Source organism: Rhodamnia argentea, chromosome 3 (genome assembly GCF_020921035.1).
Source record: "Rhodamnia argentea isolate NSW1041297 chromosome 3, ASM2092103v1, whole genome shotgun sequence".
Lineage (NCBI taxonomy): Eukaryota > Viridiplantae > Streptophyta > Magnoliopsida > Myrtales > Myrtaceae > Rhodamnia > Rhodamnia argentea.
Window position 1 is genome coordinate 26,937,321 of NC_063152.1, and position 15,691 is coordinate 26,953,011.

Below are 15,691 nucleotides of genomic sequence, written 5' to 3' on the forward strand. Positions count from 1 at the left end.
TATTTGCAAAGTGAGGTCTTGAGTAGGGGTAATTGGTTCCCATCTCGTTTCAATCTCACCTCGAAATCGGAAACCGGAGCGGAAGGATCGGTTTCTAGTTTTAGGGATCGGGGACCGGACCGTAGGTGTTTGGAATCGAATCGGACCGAACCAACCCGTCCGATTTCGGGGTTGTCTAGTGAAATTGGTTGCATGTACTTAAAACACATATTCACATTTTAAATATCCGGGAATCGATCCATCTTTCGTAAATGAGTAGAATTACTCATAATTATTGAGAGTTTACATAGTCGGTCCGGATGAGCGGTTCCACTCTTGGAACCAGGAATTGGATTGACAATTATGAATTCTAATTTTATGGAATCGGGAACCGGATCGAATCGGTCGGTTTAGTTCGATCCGGTCCGATCCGTTTTTTTTGCTCATCCCTAATCTTGAGTGAGAGTCTCTACGAGGGTAGTATTTTTAGACCAGCTCAAGGGCCTCTTATTGTCCGGTGTATTGTTATAAAGTGTCTCGAGGATACTTGTTCGGTATCTAATTAAAATGACCGATTGTTCTCTTGTTATGTGCGACGAATTCCGAATTAAGAATGCTTAGTTAATGTTAGGGAGCACTTGCTCATAGCGAGGCGGCAAATAGTTGCCCAATTACATTGACCGGGTGCTTCGGAAGTCAGGCATTTGAAGAGAATCGACTTTGGGGTATTTCGTTTTGGGGTCAAATAAAGAGTCTTAAAATGACCGGACGTTCGATTTTGACGGTGCTCGTTCGATTTGTGATTTAAAAGGAAAAATTTCAAATAAGGATCTCAAGTAAATCTCTTTTTAGATAAGTGTCTGAAGTGCCCTTTTTATTTCAAAAGAGGGTTTGATCAAGGGTATTTTTGTCATTTCATTTTTTGATTTTCTTTTTTCTTCTTTCCTAATTTTTTTTGCCTTTTGTTTCGTCGAGACCCCCAGCCTGTTTTACCCTTTGCAAGGCGCTGTTCATCGTCTTCAACCTGGGCACTGTTCATCTTCTCTTATACAGAGACAACCAGGACTCTTTTTCTACAAAATGAAAAGAAGAATGAAACGGAACGAGGATTCTAGACACCTTGCGGCGATAGACAGAAGTCGAATGCCGAATAAGATTCTTTCCCCATGTCTAAAAGGGTTCCTGCACGTTCTTCCTCACAAGAAGACTTAAGAAGAAAAGGGGAAAAAGGGAGAAGTTAATTGGGCTCGAAGCGTGTGCGATGTTCTTGGGACGCCATCAAAATGGTCTCGAGCTTTTGTGGGGAAGCACATCGTGCTTTCGCCTACCAACGGGGGGATATGGTCGGTTGATGAAGCGGTTCTCATCGTTCGCTTTCCCTCCTTCCTCGTCGGATTTTTTTGTCTTAAAGAGTAGAGAATTTGTCTTGGGACAGGGTTCGAAATTTTTTTTGTTTGTCAACTCACGTTAGGCTGAAAATTGATTAGCTCTGGTGAGAAATTTAGGGTTTTTTTAAACAATTCTATGAACCCTGGTCGTCTCTGTAAAAGAGACGATGAACAGTGCCTTGGAGAGGGTAAAAACAGGCGAGGGTCCCGACGAAACAAAGGAAAAAAAAAATAAAAAAAATAAAAAGAAAATCAAAAAAGAAAATGACAAAAACAACCTTGATTAGGCCCTCTTTTGAAAAAAAAAAAAAAAAAAGACACTTTATATCTTTATTTGAAATCAGATTCACTTCCGACCTTATTTGATAAAATGAAAAGATTTGAGACTTTTATTTTGAATTTTTTCCTACTGATTAATATGATCTACGATTCTCGCCCCCGTGCGATGAATTCCAAAATGAGAATGCTTAATCAAATATCTTTGAGAGCACGTACGGTCCCGACGACATCGAGACGGTCGATTTCTAAATAAAGAGTCTTCCAGGCGCACTAAATAAAGCTGAAAAAGAGTGATCATTTTGTAAGTATGTATTAATTAATAGCCCTTACCAAGTTTTCTCTCCGTTCCAACAAATTGAGAGGGAAGAAAAAAAGGAAATAAAGCTGCAATAAGTCCAATCTCCCGGTCAAACGATATAATGCTCGTCAAAATCGAAGCGATCCTTCTTCGTCTCCTCCTCCTCCTCCATCTACCGACGAGTCCCGGAAGCCCTTGAATCATCGCCGCTCGCGGGATCGTGTCCCTCTCTCTCTCTCTCTGCGATCAACGACCGAATTCTCTCGACGCTTCGAAATCTGATCGTCCTCTACACTTTCATCTACATGCTCTCCAAGCCGCAACCTCTCTCTCTCTCTCTCTCCGACGGCTGAAACCTTCGCGCCTACGATCCTCCGGCGAGACGCAGTGCAAGGGGAATGTATCCGCCGCCGCCGCCGATGCTGGTCAACTGCTCCGGCTGCCGCACCCCGCTGCAGCTCCCGCCGGGAGCCAGATCCATCCGCTGCGCCATCTGCCAAGCCGTCACGAACATCGCCGATCCCCGCGCGGCCCCTCCCCCAGCGCCGCATCCTCCCTCGGCCCACGCGGCGCCGCCGCCGCCCTCGCCGTACGGCCACGCGCCGCCGGGGGCCCCTCCGAGCCCCCACGGGCGGAAGAGGGCGGTGATCTGCGGGATATCGTACAAGTACTCGAGGCACGAGCTCAAGGGGTGCATCAACGACGCCAGGTGCATGCGTTACTTGCTCATGAACAAGTTCCATTTCCCTCAGGAGTCCATTCTCATGCTTACAGGTACTGTCGCGATCGAGCTCGATCAAATGTTTCCGTATGTTTGATCTTCGTAGTATCCAGCATCCATCCAGAAGCATAGGTCAGCTGACGCTAGGGTTGGATTCACTGGTTGCTCGCTTCGGAGATTTGGCCTTTTGAGTCATTAACTGCGTTTCCGCGCTAATTGCGTATTATCTCCCTGGTTAGCTATTGTGAGGATAATTTCTGTTCTTGCTTATTATGCGATTGTTTGTTTCAAACATGTTCAACTTTACTAGGCCAAAATGGAAAATGTCAGCTGATGTTAGATTCGCTAGCTATCATTCTGATTTCGTTGTAGATTTTATGACATTGTTGAGCGGATACTTTGATGCTTACTTGCTCGTGGTAGCCTCACCAGTCAAAGATGAGTGACATTTTCCTGAGTAATACTGCAATTTGTGATTTCAAAAAAAGTTTAAGTAGGCGTTGATCTTGTTACATAGAAATTAACCGAGCTACGAATCATCTTAATGGGAATTCTTCTCTGGAAAACAGGATGCTGCGAAAGCCAGTAGTAACTGACTGTAGCAAAATTAAAAACTTTGCCTCCAAAAACGTCAGGACACTCTTGACTGTGGTTTGAAGTTTGTGTCATTTTCTTGAACATGCTGATTCCGATTAAGCTTCCTTCCTATTAATCTGGAAGTTCTTCTCCTTCATGTATGGTTAGTTGATGCCATGGAAGGTCCTACTCCTATTTCGGCTCTTATACATGCCGCTACTATGGTAACAGCAGGCATTTTTTTTGTAGCTCGACTTTCTTCCTCTTTTTATAATCATACCTTGCATAATGAATTTCATATCCTTAATAGGTATAATAACAGTATTATTGGGGGCTACTTTAGCTCTTGCTCAAAAAGATATTAAAAGAGGTTTAGCTTACCCTGAGCACATGCAATGGAGCCGTAGACAGTCAAGTCTAGACTCTAGTTCTACGAGGAATCCACCTCTGGCTGTGTCAGCTTGCAAGTTTCTCATCACTGCATGCATCTTATACAAAGGGAAAGTCTTCAGCACAGTTATTCTTTGAAACTTGTATTGCAGAAGAAGAAGCCGACCCTTACAAAATTCCAAACAAACAAAACTTGAGGATGGCATTGTTTTGGCTTGTACAAGGCTGTCAACCTGGAGATTCCCTTGTATTCCATTACTCAGGTCACGGTTCACGGCAAAGAAACTATAATGGTGATGAAGTTGATGGTTATGATGAAACATTGTGTCCCCTTGACTTTGAAACCCAGGGTATGATTGTCGATGATGAGATTAATGCAACAATTGTGAGACCTCTTCCTCATGGTGTTAAGCTCCATGCGATAATAGATGCTTGCCATAGTGGCACTGTACTTGATTTACCATTCCTTTGCCGAATGGACAGGTCAGTTTTTCCATTCATTATTACTATTTTCTTAGTGCCTTGAGAAAGAGCTAGGTACGACCGAGATTATCTTTCTATCCGAGAAAAAGAATGATCGAGGTTTTGACATTGCTTGACCGAAAGCATGTCTATTTCTCCACATAAATTACGAATCATTGTTGGACTGTCAATATGAATTCTATGCTATGTCCAACATACTAGTTCTGGCTATCTATGTTAAGCTGTGATGCTATTTCTTATGTACATCCTTAATGCGATTTTCTTTTGTGGTTAAAGGAGTGGCCGTTACATATGGGAGGACCATCGCCCTCGATCTGGTGTTTACAAGGGAACAAATGGTGGAGAAGCCATTTCATTCAGTGGCTGCGATGATGACCAAACTTCAGCAGACACATCTGTAAGTATCTACAAGAAGTATGCACAATATCTACAAGCATCATAATTGCAGTTTCCAGGTTCAGAATGCAATGAAGGAATTTATTTAACTCCATACGTCTTTCCATACAGGCTTTGTCACAGATTACATCTACTGGAGCTATGACCTTCTGCTTCATCCAAGCGATTGAGCGCGGACATGGATCTACATATGGTAGCATACTCAATTCCATGCGTACCACTATACGAAATACAGGAAATGATGGTGGTGGTATTGGTGTTGGTGGTGGGGTTGTGACATCTTTGATTACCATGCTTGTGACTGGTGGTAGTCTTATTGGCGGGGGGCTAAGACAGGTGCTTTCCTCTGGTTTTGTTGACTACTGCATGATCCACATTTTAATAACAGTCATGACTTTCCTCATAGTGTTTTTCCTTTTCTCAAGAAAACGGTGCCCTTTTGGTATATATATCTTTCAAATAGAGAAACTGAAGGCACAATACCTAGTCAACAACCTTCAAAGGATGTGATGGTACCGAACGCATGTAGTCTTAGTGGTAACTTTGTTTTTTTTCTCTTACATGGTTAAAAACGATTTTGAGTAGTCTCATCACTCTAGTTTTAGTTCCATAGAATTTTTGGCGTCACATATAAGATAGATCCACTTTTTGTGCGGTGATACCCGGCATGAAAAGGTACGAGATGGGGTAGTTCATGTGGTCATCGTCAAAGAAAGAGGCAGGGCAATTGAATATTCGGAACATTGCACGGGATTCATAAGAAACCGCATACTGATGTCAGATTTCTGGACTGATCTCTGAATGCTCTTCTTTCAACAGGAACCGCAATTAACTGCCTGCCAGACGTTTGACGCGTACACAAAACCTTTCTCCCTATGAAGTCCGCAAGTACATTGATTGCCATCTTTGTATTTTCGTTGCCATAGAGGTTCAGTACAGTTAAAACACAGTAAGTTCAATACAGGGAGAAGAGGGCGTGAGTTTCTACTTGTGAAATGTTATTTCTTGCGTGCTCGTTGTGATTGATTGATTGTATTGCTGGAGCAACATATGTTCCTCATGGTAAGTTAATTCTGGTGATTACTTTAGCATGTGAACTGTGAGCTTGCCTTCTATGATTTGAGCTAAACATATTGAAAAGCTCGGCTAGAGTACAAGGACTACTATGGAGTATGAGAGTACACATGTTAAAGGCCTGAAGTGCGAATGGATGGGCTTGGAGATCGTCTCAAATTGAAAAAGCTCGGCCTAGCCGAAGATCAATTCATATTTTGAAGAATCCTAACTTTCGTACTTTAGTGAGTCCAAAGATCCTTTTGATGACCTGTGATTGTGCTTAGGGGATATGTTATGTCTAGCCTTGAGTGGGCGTGCCTACGCTTGACAGTACATATGTAATGATTGATTTGTTTGATGACCAATCCTGGAAGTCTGTCCTAAAGGTCGGCTCGGCTTTTGCCGGACTCCTCATTTTTTGTTTTTTCCGGCCTTTAAGCCAAACACCTCGATTGATTTGTTTCCACTACTGAGACTCCATAACATGGTTCGTACGATCAAACTTGGTTACACTTATTAAGTTTGCAGCATGATCCCGAAATTAACTTCTTAACTTGAAGTTGTTAACTAGCCCTTTTAATCTGAGTTCAACATTGACCGGCTGAACTAACCATTACATACAAGACAGTTGAACATTTTAAAAGAATTTCTGCATGGTGTATAAAGAAACGAAGCAATGTTGGGAATTTAACGACTTTGCGATTTCAGAGTTTGGCCAGGTAAATGCCGAATAACCAATTCATGAAGTTTGCAGAGTATTCTACAAAAAACCTCCACACGCAGTTGGGCTCTACCTACGCAAGCGGAAAACTGGATAAAACCGATTCATTTAGTTCGCAGAGTACTCCACAAAAGCCTCCACACGCAATTGGAGCTCCGAGGTCATGCCTTTCAATTGTAAATAAAATGCTTAGATTCGACACTAAGGGCGACAAACTCAGTAATCCTCAAAACTCCACAATCCAAAGATCATCAGATTTTCCATGAGAAGAGACACAAATATGAGGTGCCCTCAGTAATTGCCAACATCTTAAATAATAGTAATAAAAGTGCCAAGGAGACAATTAACAAGCTGTTCCCTACTCAGCCACCATCCTTCCGAACGAAGGGATAAAAGCAATTTCTCCATCTAAAAACAACACCGCAACCACGAAAGGTAATAATCTTCAAGTAGCAGTTTCCTTGGACTCCAAGCAATCTCAACTCACAACCATCTCACAAGAAAACTCAAAAAAGCATTCAATCCCAGCCCTAATCTCTTCATGACAACTGTATATAATTGAAAGACAAACCTCGGCTGACATGAGACCGGGTTATTAATTACTATATATTGACCATATCGTATTCTCCCATGTATGAAAACAAGCACTTAGCTCGAGGTTAATGCTCCATTGAACCTCTGGAAATTGCATTCGATCTTTCAAAGAATAAAACTATTCAATGGCGTGGACACAGGACAACCAAAACAGATTATCGCCCACCCATAAGAAAAACCTCTCTATATTAAATAGCAACTACGAGAGATACAATGAGCACCATCTTAATCATCTAAACGAACCTGTCTAAAATCCTTGAGCTTATACGACCCGGTGGCCGAAAATCCTCCAACCGCAAGTTGGAGCTTGATCGAATCTCATTGAAAACAGTCTCACCTTTCTCGGATTTGATCACCTCCAGAGTGCTTCCAAGGACGTCTGCCGCAAGCCCAACTTCTAGAAGCTGTCCAGGTTCTCCTCCGCCTTCACGTATCAAATGCCCAATGTCCCTCAATGGAATTATGTTCTCAACAATAATTTTGCCAAAAATATGGCCAAGAAACTCGGCTGCTTTCGGGGCATCGTTGACTGCATCCTCCAAAGTAGTGAGCACAGACTCGAACCTGGGACAGTCGTAAATGCAGTGTGCAATGACTATATGTACATTTTATTTATTAATCATCAAAATAAAAAAAAAAACTACATAACATCATACCCTTGGATGAGGTCCACCGGACTTAACATGCATTCTTGAGACCTAGTAAGGTTGGTTAGAAGCTTGGCCAGAAGATCCCTTTCCAAGTCCTTCCTTTCAAAGGAGTCTGAAACCCAGAGAGAGATCATGGAAGGATAGAAGCTTGGAGAATTCAAGTCCTTGATGCATAAACTAATTTCCTTCTCATCTTTGGCACTGAGAGTAGAAAAAAAATATTAGCATATGGTCCAAGACAAACCTAAAAAAAGAATTGCGCCAGATATCTCAGCTTTCAAATGCAATATGTGCTTACTAAGGAAAGTACTGTCCAACTTAAAGTAACACTTGAGCACTATAAAGAGGTACTCGATGCATCTTGCATACCAAGATTACATCAAGTACAATGAATACAAACAGTTGCCTACTTAAAATTACAACGTAACTGAAGTTGCCCCAAATCTGCTGGAGCGTAAAAGTATCTTGTCCAACGTCAGAACAAGCAAAGGGGTACAAAAAAACATAGCAAATAAGAACCACTGGGCACCCTAACCCATGATAGTTATATGGACAGTGGTGAGTGGCTTAACCTAACAAAAGCAGAAGTTTGTCATGTCCGGATACTGGAGGTACAAGTCTAGGATGAAAGCAGGGGTAAATGCAGCCATACTCAAGGCGCAAGTGCACTTTGTCCATTTTCAGGTAAGTTAATTTACGAGAAACAAGAAGAAACTATGCATTAAAGACCTGAACATTCTACGATAACAAGATTACAGAATTTCTTCTTAGATCACACTAAACTATGCAGCAAACCATAAATAACCAAACTAGAGACCAGTACCCACAGATTACAAGATTTTGAGCATCAGCATCGAGCAATCCAAAATTTCCCAATATAAGAGTCTACAAGCATCAAGAGGCAAGGAAATGATTGAACATAAAGTGTTGGAAAAAATTTCCCAATTCTAGGATGAAGGCAGGGGTAAACACAGTAATACTCAAACGGCAAGTGCACCTTGTCCTTTTCAGTTAAGTTGATCCACGAGAAACAAGAAGAAACTATGCATTAAAGACCTGACTTAACATAATACGGATAACAATATTTCAGAATTTCGTCTTAGATCGCACTAAACTAAGGCAGCAAACCATAACCAAGCTAGAGACCAATGCCCACAGATACAAGATTTCAAACATCAGCACCGAGCAGTCCAAATTGCCAATATAAGAGTCTACAAGCATCCAGAGAGAAGGAAATGATTAAGTGTTGGAAAACATTTCTCAATTCAACGATTTCCCTCTTCGCCGCTTATTGGGCGGGTCTAACATAAGAAGTCCTAAAATATATTCACATCCCAGCAACAGTAGAACGTCCAAAATGATGAATCCTGACAATAATATAAAAAAGAGAAGTAACTAATATGTACCTATAGAATTCTTTAATTGCTGCAATGGACATATCTCTCAGCCTCTCTTCTGGCCGTGCTTTCTCTGAAGAAATATCCTGAGAGGAACTTGTTCCCTGCATTCGTGGTGAAGGAGAATTTCCACCAGATCTATCAAAACCTTCTCGGCTACCAGGCCTATTACGATGCACACCGGAGTGGTCATAAGCACCAGAGCCTGAAAGCCTATCTGCCACATAGCTTGTCTTCTCTACAGAACTAACTCCATTTGAAGCATCTGCTATTCTTCGAGAGTCCAACAAGCCAGAGGAAATATCACCTACTGAAGTGCTTGACATTGATGGCGGCCCTCTGAAAGACATTCCCCTGCCAAGTCCACCCTGAGGTCCTAGGGTGATCGAATGAGAATCGCCCCCTAACCTTTGAGGCAACGGAACTGCCAATGGCCTTGACTCATGAGGCTGTCTCTCTTCAAACCGAATATCCTGACTGCCCTGTCCACGGACCTGTGACTGCAACCCGCGGAAAACACTGACCTGGGCATTTGGAGAGGATAAGACACTAGAGCCCCTAGACGAAAAGTCCACTGGCTGTCCTCTTCTTGAAGAATTGATCCCTGGAGCACGAGCATTTCTGCTAACCTGGGCATGTCGTTCTTGAGCAGCATCTCTATGAACTTCATCAATCTTCTTTGGCCCTTCAACCTTCCTCCTTTGCTGCCATTTATTTCTCCTTAAATCAATTGAATCTTTCAACATGAACCTAACCCTTGAGGAGAGATTCATGTTGTTTGACAAATTCCACATCCCCTCAAAATATGTATCCATGTGGTCCTTTGCTTTTGGATGGTCAATCATCTCCCCAATAGTACTCATTAATTTGCACAACGCCTCAATGTCCTCCTCCTCGGGAGTTTCATGTTGACCCCCCAACAGTTTCTTTATGCATTCATGCATTATTTTCTCAGTTAACATTCTCTTCTTGTACAACTCCCCAATTAATCTGATGTTTCCCAACATTCTTCTTCGGGCCTTAATTCTCTTCTCCTCTCTTTCCTCTTCAGACTGTTTGATCTCACCCTCCTCTTCAGCTTTATTGGCTTCCTCTTCCTCTCTTTCCCCTCTCTCGAATTCTTCCTGGCACTTGTTCAAAAGCACCCTCCTAAAAGTAATCTTATTATCATCTTCAATGAAATCAGGCAACTCTTGAGCAAGATGACGACATAAGTTGGCATACATTTCACAAAATGTGGGCTCCATCAAAGCCTTATCAAAAATCTGAGAGATAAGACCTTTAAGAGTGGGTGCATTGTCAATGTTAACTGCTTTTACTTGCTCAAACAATTTCTCGAAATTCTGAGGAGTCAACTTGTTTAAGATAGCTTTCAACTGCCTCTGCTTAGCCTGTTCCTCATCCGTAACTCTACCCACTTCATACTTTTTCTCAGCCCTGTGCATCATCTGTAATGGAGTCTGAGGAGAAGGTATCAGTCCCTTCTGCTGGAAGCCAGTAGCACGCTGCCACCTGTCAGAGTCAGAGTTATTTCTCTGCATCCCTCCTTGAAATCCTGGGGACTGCATTGGACCAGAGAGTATCCCTCCTGTATATTGGACGGAAGCCTGTGCACGAGGATTCCTCAAAACACCATAATTACCTCCTTGGCCAGGTCGGAGACCTGGGTTAGGCCCAAGGCCCACATCAAGACGCAGATCACGCCCTGGACCAAAAGCACCAGACAGTCTACCCCACTTGTCATCATCAGCCAAACCACTTCCGCGGCGAACTACCCGAGCGCCCCCACTTTGCCTGTCTATCGTTCTCCCAGGACTGGGGTGAGAATCACGGTCAGCAAAGCGAGAACCATTGACAAAAGGGTTGAATACCTCGGCTATGTCATCTGTCACTTCAAAATTCTCAGGAAGATTAGTACATCTCTCTGCAAATTTCAGGAGAAAATCTCTAGAATATTTTCTTGCGAGAAACCCATTTCTATTTTCGCTGCTTGGCACAAAAACATCAACCTGTTGCCTGCTAGTTGAAGGTTCCAATGCTGGTGAAGAGACATCGGCAGCATCTTCCCAGTCATCAATCTCAGCTTTAGTTTGCTCAACATCATCGCTCACCACAGCTTCTTTTGTAGATGTCTCAGCTGCTGCTTGGTTTACATGAATGTCCTCAGAAGCAATCTCTGCGCCTCTGGAGGACTCAACTGATTCTTTCTTTTCCTCTGGACCTTTGTAAGCCATATACAGATCGAGAGTTGCCCCAGCAGCATCAGCTCTCTGGAGAACTTCTTTCCTCTTTTTCTTTCCTCTAGCTATATTACTTGAAGACCTACTTATTTCTGGAGCAGGCCTATCTTTGGGAACTGCTGTCTGAACTGATTTCAAGCTGCCCTCAACACTTTCCGTAACATCACCATCACCATCATCCCCAGCACCTGCTTTTAAAGAGTCGGACATTAAAACAGAAGAAGAGTCAATCACCTCATCCCTCCCATTTACAGAGGCATCTGCCTGAGAATTGTCACCATCAACACTAGCTAAAGGAACAGCATCACAAGGGGTAGCTTCTCCAATGTTAGAATCCAGAGATGAGGATGTAGGCATCTCCGAATTTCCCATTGTCATATCAGTATCTCGATGATTTCTCTCTTCATCCAGGCTGGTCCTTTCAGTTGTGCTAGTTGGAACATCCTCCCCAGAAGCTTCAACCAATGGGACAGAATCCTGGTCACCCTCTCTGATGATATCAGAATGTTCTAAAGAGACTGAGACAGAAGAAACCACAGAACTATCAACAGACTCTTTAGGCTGCTCAACAGGCTCCGTACTTTCTAGTTCTCCTCCATCAGCATTCGTATAATCCAATATTTCATTTTTCTCTGCAGAGTCATCTTGAATTGATTGTTGACAAGTCTGTGAATTATCGAGAAACTGTTCACCAGCAGAAATTTCAGATGACACAGAGACAATGCCTTCCCCAGCACCATCGTGCTTAACTTCCAAAATATCAGGAGAGAAAGCATCAGTGGTTGAAAACGATTCGCTTACAGACTCTGGAACATCATCACAAATTCCTGATGGGTAGGTGATAGTTGTCTTAGCTTTCAAATTCTCAAGCACCCCACTATGAGAAGATTCCCGTAAAGCTATGGCTGAGTTTGAGTTCCCTTCTTCAGTAACCTGTCCAAGAATGCTAAAAATATTACATGCTAATCTACAATTCAAGAATACAATATGGACCTAAAAGAATTTCAAATGCAGTTATGGTAATGGTTGCACAAGAACTAGTCAGAGAATTGTTGGTACATCGTACCTTGATTGAATGTGGGTCATCTCCTTTCTTTCTTTGCTCGTGATTCTTGATAGAATTGGACCTGCTAAGGTTCTCCATTCTCCTTCCAGCAACATTAGTAGAAGCTGCTTCGGCGGAAGAGCGATTGGCAGTTGAACTGGTTACAGACTGTTCCCCAGAAGCACCAGTCGACCCTACATATTGTTTGTTAGGCCCTGGCAATGCTCCTAAATCACTTCCAGGTTCTTTCAACAAGGGGCCTCCAGAAACCTCAGAATCTCTAGATGCTGAATTCCCAGAAATCTTGACAGCTTTAGGTGATTCAACCTTTTCAAAGGCAGTTAAGACACTTGCAGAAGGTAAATCAGTAATATTTTCACCATCAGAAACAATTCTGGGCTTAGATGTCCCCTGCACAAGAGCTGAAGGAGGAGCATGGGCATTTTGCATTTGATCCTGCTTGGGTGGTGGCTCCACAGCTGCTCGGATAGATATGCCAGCCCTCTCAGGAAGCTGTGAATTATCTTGGGAATTCAGCAATGTCATTCTTTGAGCACCTTGGTTGACAGGAGGATTAAATCTTGGTGCCTGAGAGGTGGGGGTTATCTGTGTACCGGATAGAGGAAGAGAACTCGGGGCAGGGAAGAATAGAGGGCTGGGACCGTAACTGTTCGTAAAATAGTTGGCTGGATGGTTTGATGGATACGATGATATATGTTGCGCTTGAGGAGGTACATTTGAATGAGACCGGCTTGAAGGCCCTCCATCAGAAAACCCCTCTGTGCGCTTATCAAGCCTCACCTCTTGATGTGTTTCTGGGTGAGTTATTTTGACAGCAGTCTTGCGAGGACCAACAAATTTCGCTCCTTGTTGTTGTGAATATGGACTGATACCCATTCCCAAGGTACCCAACTGGGAGGGGAATTGGGGATTAATCTGAGGCCCAAAACTCAAGCCCTGACTCTGATGCATTATGCCCTGAGGTTGGATCATATGGGCGGCCTGCAGACCCGTGACATACATCTGTTGCTGCATTGAAGGAGGAGCATTTCCCACAGGTAGCATAGACATTGGAATTGGCAATTGAAGGGAAGTGGATGCCATTCCTTGAGACTGAATCGAAGTATTGGGGCCATTGAACTGAATAGGAACTTGTGGCTGGTTAAAAGGCATTTGCATGGAAATTCCAGGCATGGCGTGAGCTGGAGGTTTCTGTGATTGTACAGAGGGGGGAATGGGCGGAACTTGATCCTTCTTGCCCTTTGAAACAGTATGGCTGTCCCCCGCATTAGACTGGTCAGTAGCACCTAAATCTCGCTTTGGTAATGGATGCTTAGGAGCAGCAGGAACTGGCACTTGTGGACCAGCTTTAATAGCATCATGGCGAGCCTGATGGTATTAAGAAGACAAGATTAAATGTCGTCAAGAAAAAATTCAACAATATGCATGCCAATCTTTTCATTGTCTCACCAAAGACTGATCATATCCCATGCATTTGCGTGCACAGGCGCATTGGTGTAGGTGCACAAAATCCAATCTTCACAAGTAAAGAACCAGAAGAGAGGAAAAAACAAAGACGCACCTGATCACGTTTCTGCTCATCCAAATTTGGAGGAGCAGAGCTGGTTCTGGCAGGAATCTACGGGCAAAGTTGCATTAGAGAAACCAGCACCATTAGACAAAAAAACAAATAAGTCAAATAGCATAAAAATTTCGACCCAAAAAAAAAAAGAAAAAGCAGATTACCTGCATTCCATTCATGAGACCGGGACTTAAAGAGCCAAACTGGAAAGAGAATGCTTTAGAGGCATCTCCAGGAGCTACGCCAAAAGAAAAGAAAATTCTGATTATTAGCCAAGTCCTTGTAAACAGTAAAAATAGTAATTGAACACGCCGGCCAACTGGTCGTGTTCTGGATAAGTATTCTGTGAGAAATTGTAAAAATCAATTAAACAGAAGAAATATACACTACAAATTTCGTAGATAGCAAAAGTATGATATAAGCTAAAGGTTGCATTAACCAAGAGAGGCAGAACCACATACCCTTTTGGGGTGTTGAAGGAGGCAGCATTTCAGAACTCATGGTGGGTGGTTGAGAAGTTGGAGCTTTCGGAACAGCTCGGGTGTTTCTATTGGCGGCTGGAGGTGTTTCAGCAGGCTTAGCAGTGGCGCTTGCTTTTCCAGCATCAGATTGTCCTGAAATGCAGCAGAGGGATATAGAATAACAAAATCAGCCATAAACAGCAAAAGGGAACATTAAGATACATTTACACAAGAACATGGCTCCATCAGCCAACTTCCTATCACAATCACACTCAATCAAAACAACTGAGACATGACACACTGAAGGAAAGTTCCGAAATTTATTCTGTGGACGACATCATACCTTGTGATTGGGGCTGGGGCTGCACATGGGCACCATTTTGCAGATTATGCTGAGTCGGAGTAGCACCCGCGGGCTCTGAGGAGATATTCACAGGCCGTAGGTTTACCCTAGATTGGCCTCCTTGCACATTATTAGACTTCTTGAAACTGTGACATGCCAAAGACAATCGCACGCCAACAACGCAATCGTCAATTAAACAAGCCGAGCTCACAAAACTCAGCAATCAAAATCCAACTTTCCAAACGAAGGCAGAGAGCCCGAAACGAAACAGAAACAGAACCCCAGGGCAGCGGATTCCAACCCTTTATTATTATTATTATTTTTACCTTCGATTGGAGGAGATGGAAGGAGAAGGGGCGGGGGCACCGCCGCCCTTACTGTAACCGCCCGAGGAGGTCCGCTGCTGGTTGAAGCCCGCGGATCGCCCGGGTCTACGATCTTGCGCCGCCTCGCTCTTCTGATACCTGGATTGATTGAAGGACATAAATCCCGCACTGGAAGATCCCCACGCCGAGTATTTGGGTCGTCGATCCCTAACACCTGTTCCGCCACCGAAACAGATCGAAAAAAAGGAGCTCCAATTCAGGTCCCCACCACCCCCCACCAAGAAACCGAAAAGGACAAAAAAAAGGCACCGGAATCGGGAAACGCCGCGCGACCCCCCGATTAGGGCTAAAGCTCGCATGGAGGGAGGGAAGGGAGGGAAGGGAAGGGGGTTTACCTGGAAGAGGTGAAGCCGCGCAGGACCGGAAGGCGAACTAGGGTTTCAATCGGCGGTCATGGGGAACTCGCACGCACGTCTAGAGAGAGAGAGAGAGAGAGAGAGAGAGAGAGAGAAGGCGGTGGTGAGAAGAAGGAGAAGGGAATGAGGGCGCGTGTGTTTTTCACTGTTTTGGTAAGGGGCAAAAGGATAGAGTTTTACAGAGAGAGAGTGAGGGAGTAAGGTGGTCAAAAACTAAAGGCAGGTTTTGTAGGAGATCCGAGTCCGAGAAAGAGAGAGAGAGACAGAGATCCACGTCTCGATTTTGTGTTGTTCTTCTTCTTCTTCTTCTCTTCTTTTCTTCTTTTGGCTTTGAGGATAGGTTTTTTTTT

General features: G+C 43.5%; 2 protein-coding genes across 3 annotated transcripts; one reads left to right on the forward strand and one right to left on the reverse strand.

The window, feature by feature from the left end:
• The first annotated feature begins 2,182 nt into the window (after positions 1–2,182).
• On the forward strand, positions 2,183–5,623 carry LOC115731377 (metacaspase-1). 2 transcript variants are annotated; one of them, XR_007197861.1, is made up of 6 exons: positions 2,183–2,718; positions 3,784–4,114; positions 4,391–4,511; positions 4,622–4,846; positions 5,330–5,484; positions 5,518–5,623. XR_007197861.1 is itself a non-coding variant. In XM_030662037.2 (5 exons), exons 1-5 carry the CDS (start codon positions 2,343–2,345, stop codon positions 5,387–5,389), a joined length of 1,113 nt encoding a protein of 370 aa, XP_030517897.2. In that variant the 5' UTR covers positions 2,183–2,342; the 3' UTR covers positions 5,390–5,623. The 2 variants fall into 2 exon arrangements, 1 of the variants encoding a protein (XP_030517897.2); XM_030662037.2 differs by having other exon boundaries at positions 5,330–5,623.
• Positions 5,624–6,869: 1,246 nt separating this feature from the next.
• On the reverse strand, positions 6,870–15,455 carry LOC115731376 (eukaryotic translation initiation factor 4G). The gene is made up of 10 exons (XM_048276969.1): positions 15,321–15,455; positions 14,926–15,139; positions 14,600–14,745; positions 14,257–14,409; positions 13,960–14,033; positions 13,796–13,852; positions 12,235–13,602; positions 8,938–12,101; positions 7,538–7,732; positions 6,870–7,445 (listed from the first exon to the last, which is right to left on the reverse strand). Exons 2-10 carry the CDS (start codon positions 15,081–15,083, stop codon positions 7,115–7,117), a joined length of 5,646 nt encoding a protein of 1,881 aa, XP_048132926.1. The 5' UTR covers positions 15,084–15,139; positions 15,321–15,455; the 3' UTR covers positions 6,870–7,114.
• Between the last annotated feature and the right edge of the window lie 236 nt (positions 15,456–15,691).

What these genes read in the sequence shown, in the direction of transcription:
- LOC115731377 (XM_030662037.2), top strand. Translation starts at nt 2,343, where the DNA reads ATGTATCCGCCGCCGCCGCCGATGCTGGTCAACTGCTCCGGCTGCCGC. An exon ending in AAACTTCAGCAGACACATCT is followed by an intron (nt 4,512 to 4,621) that starts GTAAGTATCTAC and finishes CTTTCCATACAG; the next exon opens with GCTTTGTCACAGATTACATC. An exon ending in TTGGCGGGGGGCTAAGACAG is followed by an intron (nt 4,847 to 5,329) that starts GTGCTTTCCTCT and finishes TTCTTTCAACAG; the next exon opens with GAACCGCAATTAACTGCCTG.
- LOC115731376 (XM_048276969.1), bottom strand. Translation starts at nt 15,083, where the DNA reads ATGTCCTTCAATCAATCCAGGTATCAGAAGAGCGAGGCGGCGCAAGAT. An exon ending in GCCCCAGCCCCAATCACAAG is followed by an intron (nt 14,410 to 14,599) that starts GTATGATGTCGT and finishes GCTGCATTTCAG; the next exon opens with GACAATCTGATGCTGGAAAA. An exon ending in ATGACCCACATTCAATCAAG is followed by an intron (nt 12,102 to 12,234) that starts GTACGATGTACC and finishes ATTCTTGGACAG; the next exon opens with GTTACTGAAGAAGGGAACTC.